The sequence below is a fragment of the Sceloporus occidentalis genome, unplaced genomic scaffold (genome assembly GCF_023333645.1).
Source record: "Sceloporus occidentalis isolate IW3139 unplaced genomic scaffold, rSceOcc1.0.p SCAF_3, whole genome shotgun sequence".
In the NCBI taxonomy this organism is placed as follows: Eukaryota; Metazoa; Chordata; class Lepidosauria; order Squamata; family Phrynosomatidae; genus Sceloporus; species Sceloporus occidentalis.
Genome location: NW_028316983.1, coordinates 162050159 through 162062178, shown reverse-complemented (window position 1 = coordinate 162062178; position 12020 = coordinate 162050159). Strand labels below are relative to the sequence as shown.

At 41.6% G+C, this 12020-nt stretch overlaps 1 protein-coding gene across 6 annotated transcripts in view; it reads left to right on the top strand.

Moving 5' to 3' along the window:
- RREB1 (ras responsive element binding protein 1) overlaps positions 1–12020 on the top strand; it is a 169409-nt gene that overhangs the window by 82533 nt on the left and 74856 nt on the right. For all 6 annotated transcript variants that reach the window (XM_089516686.1, XM_089516685.1, XM_089516683.1 and 3 more), the window contains 3 exons: positions 1847–1960; positions 3993–4193; positions 11722–11811. In XM_089516686.1, the coding sequence (XP_089372812.1) occupies positions 4077–4193; positions 11722–11811 (207 nt within the window). In that variant the 5' untranslated portion in view covers positions 1847–1960; positions 3993–4076. The remainder of the gene's footprint in view (positions 1–1846; positions 1961–3992; positions 4194–11721; positions 11812–12020) is intronic.

The following is a 12020-nucleotide window of genomic DNA, read 5'->3' as shown; positions in this document are numbered from 1 at the left end:
AGCACCCTTAAGACTGGTTTTTATTTTTGCATGAGCTTTTGTGGATATGGGGCTACCTGAAGATGTGAGTTTATATCTATGAAAGCTAATGCAAAAATAATTTTTAAAAAGTTAGTGTTAAAGGTGCTGTCATGTTTATTTTTTGCTATCTGGGTTTGCTTTGCTTTCCCTAGCTGCTCCAGCTTATGTATAGGCTGTCAGAGCAAATGTGTGTGGAAGTGCATGTGCATAAACTTCTGTTCAAGGAACTCTGGCAAGTGGCTCTCCCTTTCTTGCAGGAGGTACTTGAAATCAGCATCCTGAACTCTCTCTTTGTATGTGTGAGAGCATTAAAAACAACTGGAAATATTTCTGAAGTACAAATGTTGTCTAGCATTTCATGTTAGTGAACAGAGGAAAGACTAGTTTTCACCATACATTTTTTTAACCCCAAAGGAGGGAATAGATTTAGCAAATGGGTTTCTATTGAAAAGGAATGGAAAACAGCAAGCCTTTAGCTCAATGTGTTCCTTTCTTTCTTTTTGCATTTTTGTTTAAACTCTCTCTGTCTCATCTTTGGGTTGCATTTTTGCCTTCTGGCTGACTGTTGTGGCATTGCTTCAGGGCAAGCCTTTGTCAAAAACCAACCTCTCCTTTGCTGCCTGTAGGTTCTGATAACTTGTTTAAGTCTGCAATAGATTTCAAATCCTACAGCTCTTGCTTGCCTTTCCTTTAGAGTGCCACGACCAAACTGGAAATGCCAGAGTATTCCTCTGAACGTTAACCTCTGATAATACTTTTCACTCTCTTCCCCTCTCTCTGCACTTCATCTAAACTGGTCCATTTCTTGACAGTGGGGCTGGCTCTTTTCTGTGCAGCTTTCATCAGAAGTACATGAATGTTCTGGGAACTCACTCCTTGAGGGCAGAGGTCAATTTCCCCAGGGAAGCATTTCATGAGAATATGGTCATAAAAAACTTGAGTTTCTATAGCATTGTTAGCCTTCTGTCCACATTTTAAGTGGCAGAAGATACTATTGAAGGTGTGAAGGCAGGGGGGACCTTTCAGGCAGCTCAGTATACTGTTTCTGTACATTTGACCTAAGAACTCCAGGAGATGCCCAAATGCCACACATCAAAACCACACTTACAAAAACAAGCCAGATGTTTAACATGAGCTTAAAAATATATGCAGGAAACAACAACACAACAAATTTCATTGTCAATCACACAATACTTGCTGTTTTGTGCCTTCATATCATTTCTGACTTACGGCATCCATAATACGAACCTATCACCTTGGCAAAGTTTTCTTGGCAAGATTTGTTCAGAAGGGGTTTTCCTTTGCCTTTCCCTGAGGCTGAGAGCGTGGGTTTCATGGCCCAGTGGGAAACTGAACACTGATCCTCCGGAGTCATAGTCTAACACTCAAACCACTACACCACGCAGGAAGAAATGGCTTCAGAGACACCTTTCTTCCTCCTCCTCCACCAACCACCCCATCCCTGTTTCGATGTACATGGAAGTATTCCTGAAATCAAGGTTCCCATGCAATATCTTCTGAGATATTGATGAGTCAGTTAAATTTTCAGCGTGTGGTTTGATAAAAAGGACTAGTGATTTTGGCTAATGAGTGGTTAATATTTTTCTACCTGTTAATATTTAGAAGCATCTTGGATTCCTCTTAATTTGTTGAGATGTCTGATACTCTCTGAAAAACACATGATTTCTGTATGAAGTCTTCCATTTTTTTAAAAAAAATTTAGTTGCAAATTATGTGCCATGTCTTCATCTCAATGCGACTGAAGCACAGTTCAAAATTCTCCTAAACTTTTCCACTTGCTTTATCTCCACCTTTGTTTTAATAGGTGCTGTTGAGGAGAAGGCTCTGGATTTAGATGCTGCTAGACTTCTAATACTAAAACAAGAAAGCAGGAAGGAAGGGAAGCCTCACTGGACTGTGTCAACGAAGGAAAATGAAGGTGATTAGCTCAGTTAGAAAACCTGGCTTAAAAAAGTAAAGTTATCCTTAAATACTGGCGCCATTGCTTATATTGTATGTAATTATGGAATACATTATGGTCTTGTGAAATAATGAATAAAAATGGGAATTTTTAAAATATAAATGGTGATGAATGAACCCCCTAATTTCTTAGTCTTCTCTTCAAATATTAAGGCAAGGATTCCAAACAGTTTCTAATATCTCACTTCAGAGTCATCAATTCGGTGGTGAGGTTGTAAATATTTAATATTAATGTGTCTTTAACTATACCAGTTCTTATAAAGCAGGTAACTTAGACGTATGTTCCTGTCTGGAAGTACTGAAGCCCATTCCAGATGTTAGTGTGACAGCTCACTGCTGAAGAAAAATATCATATAATCAGTGCACCATGTGGTGGCTAGAGAGGAAGTGGAACTGGCTCTTAATGTAAATTGGTGTGACTGTGTGGTATGAATCTATATATCACTAGCCTCCAGGACGGTGTGCACATCTTGTAATCTGACAGATCCAAATTGATCTTGTGGGTTATGTATTCTGGAAGCATTTTTCAGTGTCAGCCACACTACTATGTATTGTATGATCTAAAAATGGATAAGAGCAAGGTTGCCTAGCTGTTATGCAGAGTGAGGCTACTACCTCAGGCAGAAAATATTGAGATACAGTAGAAGCAGGCCTTTCCTGAATTGCCTTTCTACTCTGGTGGAAAATGGAGCTGTATGTGGACATCAGGTGAAAAAGAAAACATGGATTTTATTTGTTTATTAAAATATTTATACTCCGCCCTACATCAAGAGATCTCAGGATCGCTTTTGTTGTTGTGTATCTTCAAGTAATTTCTGGGTTTTTCTTGGCAAGGTTTGTTCAGGGGAGGTTTGCCATTGCCTTCTCCTGTGGCTGAGAGAGTATGACTTGCCCAAGGTCACAGTGGGTTTCATGGCTGAGCTGGGAATCGAGCTTTGGTCTCCAGAGTTGTAGTCCAGCACACAAACCACTACACCACATTGGCTTACAATAGCATTCAAATAGGTTCAGCAGCCTAACAGTTGTTGTTTCTTGCTGTGTGCCTTGAAGTTGTTTCTGACTTATGGCAACCCTAAGGCAAATCTGTAACACGGGTTGAGAGTATGTAACTTGTCCAGAGTAAGGGGCCTGAACAGACAGGCCAAAATAAAGCTGCTTCAGGTCACTTTGGAGTTATGCTGTTTAAATGACACATGCCTCTTAAGAGGCCAGAAGCTGCGTCAAAGCTGTGCTCCAGTCCTTAGGAATGGATCTTGGCTTTGGTGTGGCTTCTGACCTTTTGGAATGCATGCATCATTTAAACAGCATATCTCCAAAGTGACCCAAAGCAGTTTTATTTTGGCCTGTTTAGGCCCTAAGATAGTTTAAATAAGCTAAAAACATATTAAGCAGTATGAATGTGTGAAATTGAAGGCTTTCATGGCTGGCATCCGTAGTTTTTTGTGGGTTTTTGGGCTGTGTGGCATGTTCTAGAAGAGTTTATTCCTGACATTTCGCCAGCACAAAATTCCAGCCACAGATGCTGGCGAAACGTCAGGAATAAACTCTTCCAGAACATGGCCACACAGTCCGTAAAACACAAGAAAAAACATGTATGTGGTCTGAAAGAGCCTATTTTGCACCTGAGATATGACAAAGGACACTTTCCTTTCATTAATGTTGAATAAGGTTCAGTTGTTGAAACGGTGTTAAAGAAAGTAATGTTGCAGTAAGATCCCATGATTATGAAGTTGGTTCCTGTGCATAGAATGGGAAGGAAACACTGTCTTGTCCTTTGCTTCAGACAGCAAAAATATACTGGGTTGGTCCCAAATGTGAGTACTTAGTGTAACTAGCGTATGCCTGCCCTACTTGCCTCTCACCTGGTGTAACATCTGGTTCTTAATGGTTGTGTGATGAGTTATCTAGACTTATTACTTGCAGGAACACATCAGATTCTCCATTTTAGTAGTTTATTGCAATTTTTTTTTTGTTTTTGTTTGTAATTGTAGAGAATAAATTCAGGAGCTTGAGCAGTTCTACAACAGCAACAGGGTTCCCAAAGTGGAGGGGTGGATTTTCCTCTTCTTGACATAATGATGGCAGCCATCATGACCTTGGGGAAGATTGCCGAAAATGGCACCACAGCAACTCCGAGCGTCAAATCCCTGTCAAAGCCTCTTGCTCCCAACCGGATTGGCAGGAGAAACCAGGTAAAAAAATGGAACACTTTGTTTTATGGGGGAGCGCCATTTTCATGGGAAAGTATTTTGACGTAGTCAACCCTTTCCCTCCCTTCTTGGCTTTGAATTCTGTCACAAACCCATATGTATGGATTAAGTAACTACATTGGGCCCTTCTTTTACATGGGGGATCCCCCCCCCCCGTGTAAAAGAAAAAGCGCGTAAGCTCGAGCCCCATTAGAAGTAATGGGGCTCATGCCTGCCGTGTGGTGCCACAGCTGCGCACCCCATTACTTCTTCCGGGGTGCACAAGCCTTTTTTCCGGTGCAGTTTCATGGGCGCACTGTATGTATGATCAAAAGTCAGCTGAGACAGGCTCCTTCACTTTCACTGGAGCAGTCCTGACTAGCTTTGGACACACGCTCATACAAAGAGATGGTATTGTGCATCCTTGGAAGCAGATGAATACATCCACCAGTGTTCCTGTAATTTGCAAACAGGGCTGGCCTAGCCAAGACAGCAAATGGCACCCTCCCGCAGTTGCACAGTGTCTGAATTCAGCCATGTTAATTCAGACATGAAGCAGAAAACTCATCAAATTGACTATGGCTTTCTCTAGCAATAAAAGCAGAAGGACGACAAATTAAATAATTTTAAATTCGCCACCCTTTCATGATACCAGAGACAATCAGCTCAATCTGGTTGATGTTAGCGCTGGCCCTGGCTGAAAAGGTGATAGAAAGAGTTGTGCTATGCCAGTGTGTCTGTTTCGGTCTTGTGTTTCTGTGTCTTCCTATACTAGACCTTAGGGAACCATTGGCACTCCAGATGTTACAGGAAACGTCTTCCATAATCTGTGTGGGGTTTATAGGTCAAAATATCTGGAGGGCCAAAGGCACCCCATCTCTTTCCTGTATCATCCACCAAAGAAGGCTTTCTTCTTTATAGTTCTCAAATGGTGGTTCATTTCCATTGGTACAGTAGCATAGGCAGTTGGCTGTGCTCTTAACACCCTTTCTGTCTGTGCAATATTCACTGAGCTTTACACTCAAGGAAGCATTTCTTCCAGTCTATTGGAAAACATGCTGTGATGGCATATCAAAATCACAAAGTAAGTGAAGAACTGAGAGGTTCAAATATAATATAGTCAGCTGTTCTTTTCTGCTTCCACCATTATGAGGCTGTCAGATCTATTTCCATTCTGCAGCTTATCTCTTTTATGGTAACTAGAAAAAAACAACAATCTCTGTTGTTGTTGGGAGGCAGTGTGTGTGTTTTTGATGAATGCTGCACTTCTTAAGAGTCTTTTTTAAAGTCTGCATCAGGACCAGTGTTCTTTGGGAACTGAGTGTGCCTTGGCAAACGGCATGGATTTCCCTCCACTGACCTAAGGCTTGTCATACTTAACAATGGATAATGAGAAATTTTAGGCGCGTTACAGACCGCCAGATTGCAGTGGTCTGCTGCCGCCGCCGCTTGTACCGTCCGGGAGCTGCAGCCTTTAAACGGCGCGGCTCCCGGACGCTGCCGAGAAGGAGCGCGGAAAGTGCAAGGGGCGCATTTGCGGCATCATTTCCGGGGTGACACGTGCAGACACAACACGTCCAGCACGTAAAGATGGCGGCGCCCATGTGTATAGGGCGCCGCCATCTTTACACCCCTGTCACGTGCTAGGGCTGAGGCCGGTATGGACGCTAGGTCCTCGGCCAACCCTTAGCACGTGACGTGGGACTATTAAAGGCCCGTCTATAACGCGCCTTAGATACTGGAGGATCACATCAAAGCACACATTGCAGTACACTTTGCAGAATGTAGTGTTGGGGTGAACAGATAGCCACAGGCCTCTCTGTGAAATTGCCTTAGGTAGAACGAATGTAGTTTTAGGAAAATCCTACCATGCCATGCTCTGTTGGAAAAGCATGAGGGAGACAGAAGGATGGGCTGACTGGCTGGCTCAGTTGTGTGTGGTTTTTGCTTAGAGCCTCTGACCTTTTAATTCCACCAGTCGTTTCACTGGGCATTGGATCAAGAGAGTAAATGTGACGGGATTAAGAGGGATGCTTGCACTATAAAAATAAATAAATAATTTAGGGAAGGCAGCCAAGAGTTGCTTTCCCTGGCAGTCAGCACAGAAGTTGGTCATAAATTGGGTCTGCTGTTTACTCCACCTTGAGAGACCTCAACAGGTGCAGGCAGGTGTGACCTAGTGGTAGTTTTTATTATTTTATGATGATTGTTCTTGTACACCTTCAAGTCATTTTTGACTTATGGTGACCCTAAGGTCCGGGTTTTCTTGGCAGAATTTGTTCAGAGGGGGGTTGTCTTTGCCTTCCTCTGAGGCTGAGAGAGTGTGACTGGGGCAAGGTCACCCAGTGACTTTCCATGGCTGAACAGGTATTCATTCGATCTCTGGTCTCCCTGAATCCTACTCCAACACTCAAACTACTGCTCCACACTCTTTGTTTGTGATGCATACCTGCAAGGCTGCTACTGTCACTCATGAACAGTAAGAGAGTGGCTTTTTCAAAATGAATACAGAGGTTTAAATATTACCCAGCAAATTGCCGCACACCATGAAAGGAGGGTTAAAAATGCTTTTGTCTGATTTTACTGCTGTGCCTAGCTCTGCTACAGTCCACCTTACCATGGCAGTATAATGAGTCGTGATTGAAAAATGGACTCTCCACGCAGAGCTTACAAATGTTATTTTTTGGATTTCAGGTCCCAGAATCCTCAAAGGGGTTTTTGGGATTGGTGCAGGGGTTGCAATATGGAGGAGTAACTTTTCCAGGCTCTGTACAGTAGCTTTCATGAAAAGAGAAGGGAAGTATAACCTGACACAGAATTCCCAAAGAGCTTTTGCCACCAGTAGGGCAATGCCAGGTCACTTTAATAAACGCCAGAGCTGTTATCAAATTAGCTGCTAATTTTGTCTCTTACTTGGGGAAATACACTTCACAGGCAGCACAGCTCCAGCCTGGCAGCCCACTGCTGTGCCCAAAAAATTATCCAGTGAATTATTTTTATAGCAGTTATGCCAAACTATTGGTCTTTTACACAAATCCTCCCTCTTAGCTACACTTGGTTTTGGTTCCTTGCCGTTACAGATATGCAGTACCCCCCCAGATCCTGAGTGAGTGTGAGGAAGCGGGGCTGGACGGTTGGCTGGGATTTTGCATTGGGTTGAGCTGAGCTAATGTTAAACCCAGAGGCTTGTCCTAATCAATTCTGTCTGAGCTGCCTTTTCCATTTTGTTCCTTGCTTTCAAGGCAAAGAGTTATTATCCTTTGTTAATGTGCTGATTTCAAAAGGGCGAGTGTCAGAAAGCAAGGGTTTCAAACAATTAATGGCATTGCATAGAGTGATAGCCTTCCTGCACCAAGGAAAATGTAGTCTGATTACAAAGAGAAGCCCTGAGGATTACACATCTAAATGAATGGCACAGCTGCAAGGATTTTTCCTCTCAATGTCTTTGTCCCGCTCAGAGACAACATTGAGCAGAGCTGCAGTAAAATTGGACCTGAAGGTTATTCTCTAAACCAGCCAGATATGAGAGGTCCTTGGAGAAATCTGTTCGTAAGATGTGCAGAGGTTACATCAAATCTTTCCATAGAAATGCATACAGGTGTGTGTGTGTGTGTGTGTGTGTGTGTGTGTGTTATTTAAAAGATAAATCCCCACTGCCATTTCCTCAATAACAGCTATTCAACATCTTGTAATTATGGGGCAGCGTGGTGTAGTGGTTTGATTGTTGGACTACAACTCTGGAGATGAGTGTTTGAATCCTGACTCAGCCATGGAAGCCCACTGAGTAACCTGAGTAAAAAAATAAAATCCAAAATCCAAAACACTTCTGGTCTTAAGCATTTCAGATAAGAAAGACTCAACTTGTAATTTTTTCTAAAACTTTTTCTGTCATCTTTAAATACTGTATATACAGAATTGGAGTCCATTTGGGACTAAATTCAGTGGAAATTGCAAGTGCTAGCTGTTTTTAAATTTGGATCAGTTTAGTCTACAGAGATAGAGTTGGGAAAAGTTACATTTTGAACTAAAGGTCCAAGAATCCCCCAGTCAGCATGACCCCTGGCTGTATTTGGAGAGAAGGAATGTGGGAGTTGTCGTTCAGAAACAGCACCTTTTCCTAGCCCTGGACTGCTACACATCCTGCCCAAACAGGTCAGTTTTACAGTATTTAAGAAAGATGTACAGGATATAAATCTGGCTCTACTAGAATATGGGATTGGATTGGTGTGGCAATATGGAAAAAAGATTGATCATTTAAACTATGTTGGTAAGATGTTGACAAGAGCTGTCTCTCCATAGCATGGCATGTCAGAGCTTGGAAAAATAATTTGTTTGGACTACAGTATCCAAAATCCACCTACTATTGACCATGGTGTCTGAGGAATTCTGTAAACAGCAGGATAAATGTTTCCAGATTTTGATTTCATCTTGGCTATTTAAAGAAAGAGAAGCTGATTTAACTTGGTTCCAGCAAAGAATACTATTCTGTCCTTGGTCTAAAAGGCTGGTGTCTGACACAGTGTCTCAAGGACAATTAAAACAACAACAACCCCCCACAAAGTAGATGGTTTTCTTCTCTTACGTGAGAATATATTATTTTCATTTCTGATTGCAGCAGCTGTAAAGAAAGTATTAATTATATTTCCAGCAAGCCTGTTCGTTTGAATACCAAAGCACTCTAGCAACAGCCATTTGCTTCCTGACTTTTTTCCTCCTCTCCTCCCTTTTCACCACAAAATAGCATGAGTTGGTTTACTGTAGGCTTTCCTTCAGGTTTTCAGCAATATTCCTGTATCTGTTTCTAACGGGAAATGGGAGATGTTTCAGGAAGCAGTTTGGGTCTCAAGCCAGTGGGGACTCACATCTTGGAATATAGTCTCTGAAGTAAAGGGCTGTCATGGCTGATCCTAGAGGTAGGAGCCCTGCCACTTCTTTGGCTGCATCCGCGCTCCCAAAATATTCCGGTCTGACATGATTTTAACTGCCATGTCTCAATGCTCAATGCTATGGAATTCCCAGAATCCCCAGAATGCCATAGAATTGAGCCATGTCAATTAAAGTGGTGTCAAACCAGATTATTTCTGCAGTGTGGATGCAGATATTGTCAGGCAGACACTGATGCAATTCTAGACTTAATTGGGATGGTGGCGGCAGCTTGGTTCTCATTACTATCCCGAGGGGTAACTTCTCACTTTCAAGAGGAGGTGGGGTGAGGAAGATATCTCCTGTTAGTGCAAACATCCCATCCCAAATTTTAATAGGGGAAGTTGCAAACTGGACCACTTTTTAAGCTAAGGAACAACTTCTCTTGTAATTTGTTTTTTCTTCTTTCCATGATTTCCAGCATATTTATATCTTGTCCTGTGCTCAGTGTCAGATTCATGCTAAGTAAACTATAGTATAACAGGGGTGGGGAAAGTGCAGTCCACAGGGCTGTTTTTGTGATTCCCTGGGTCCTCCGTATAATTGCAAAATGTTCCAATTGTTTTTACCCCAAAATGCCATTTAGGGGACGCATGGCACCTTTCTATCACATTTTGGGGCTCCACTGGCCTAATTAGACCCAGGAGAGGACTCTTTTGAAATGGGAAGTGACTTCTAATCACTTCCTATTCTAAAAAAACTCTTTGATTGGCTTACAGATTGTAAACTGCTTAGAGAGTGCTGAGTTCACCATTAAAGCGGTATAGAAATGCAAATGCCATTGCTATTAAAATGCTTAGGAAGACCAAATGACATGGTGAAAATGGCCCCTAGAACACATTTGGGGGCAAATCCTGTTTGTTTTTTAAAGGAGGCTGGTGGCCCTCCAGGGGAGTTAATGTGTCCTCTTAGCTTTTCACAGTTACCCACCCTTGCCTAGAGCCTCAGACTATGAATACCAAAAAAGGAGAAGAAAGAAAGAAAAAAAAAAAGAAAAGAAAGAAAGAGGTTAAAAACCTGTTAGATTGGTTTGAGGGACTGCAGGTGATGCCATGGACCCTCCTAAACTTGACATAGTTTAGAGGTTCAACATGTCTTAATTTGGCACTGTCTGTCTTTAATATTTTGCATGTACAGTCAGCCCTCCATATCCACAAATTCTGCATCCATTGATTCAGCCATCCAAGGCATGAATGAATATATATATATATATATATATATATATATATATAATCCCAAAAGCAAACCTTGACTTTGCTGTTTTATATAAAGAACACCATTTTATTGTATTTAATGGGACTTGAGCATCCACAGCCTTTGGTCTCCACATGGGTTATGTGTCCTGGAACCAAACCCCAGCAGCTATCAAGGGACCACTGTACAACTTTTCTTTTCTCTGTATAACCCTCCTCCCAATATATTGTCTTAATTCTGTGCTGTATGAAATCAATACCGATCCTGTTTTGCAAATATGTACCATGTTACTTGCTCAGGTTCCCACCAGCGAAATCCCATGGTGTGATGAAAGTGGATGGGGAGGATCCCCCCCCCCCCGCCGCCAAATAAAAAAAAAAGAATATAATACTAGAACTCAATATCCGATAGTGGAGCTGACTACTGGGAGATTCAGGAAGGACCAAAGGAAGTGCTTTTTTCATGCTGTGCTTAGTTAAACTGTTGCATTTGTTAGACAAGATGTTGTAATGTCACCAGCATAGCTTTAAAAGGGGATTAGGCAAATTCATGGAGGGATAAGGCTAGCTTCCTCCTTGATCAGAGGCACAGTCGCTCTAAATACCAGTTCCTAGAGAACACAAGCAGGGTGGTGGTGTTAAAATAAAATAAAATAAAAACTTTTATTTTTATCCTGCTTTCCTGTGAGAAGACAATCAAAGCGGCTCACAACATATTAAAATATCCACGTTTACAAAATTATGTCCCAAATTCCCCCCCTTAAAATAAGATTAAACATGTTACAGTTAAAATATCTATTAAAAACACAGTAAAAAACACAATGAGGACAGAGCGGTGGGCTAATACATGATGTGGGGGGCAGTCATTCTGTGGCCGGGCACTTTTATTCAGGAAAGGCCTGCCTGAAGAGATCTGTCTTGACAGCTTTTTAAAAACTGTCTAAGCTGGCAATTTGATGGATCTCGTCCAGCAGGCTGTTCCATAGTTTGGGAGTAATTACAGTGTTGCATTCATACATGCGGGCTTTTCAGAGCTATCTACTTAGCCAATGGGGACATAGGACTAGGTAGTCCTTTGGTCTGATCCAGCAGGTCTGCTTTGACAGCATTCTGGTAATGTTCCTTTCCAAATATGTATGCCAGCACTGTCTGTGACATCAAACTTCAGATATTTCTTCCTTGGTTTAGAATAATTTCCTTTTTAAATTACTGTATGTATGGTCTTTATATGAATGTGACAGGACAAGATCTCGAACCTTTTATGCCACACCGAGATCCTCTGATATAGGGGTGGGATATAAATATTTCAATAAATAATTAACAAATAAACATTTTAAAAGAATTTGCTTTTTAAAAAGTGGGCTCCACATAGTTGTTCAGATTATCATATTTAACTTTTTTTTAAAAAAAAACAGGAAACAAAAGATGACAAGTCTTCCTATACCTGCCCCCTGTGTGAAAAGGTTTGCACTACCCAACATCACCTGACTATGCACATTCGCCAGGTAAGCTCGTATATTAAAAGCTCACAGCTACATTTTTTCCTGACTTTTGGGATCAGTAGTATATCTACAGACATTTTGTTTTATAATATTGTAAGAACAAAACAAAACCCAGAAGCTTTAAAAAGGTTCTTCAGTTTCGTGGAGGGTTGGGTTGAGAACAACTTACAGAATAGTTGGGGATGTGTGAAAACTTCATGGATGCATGATCA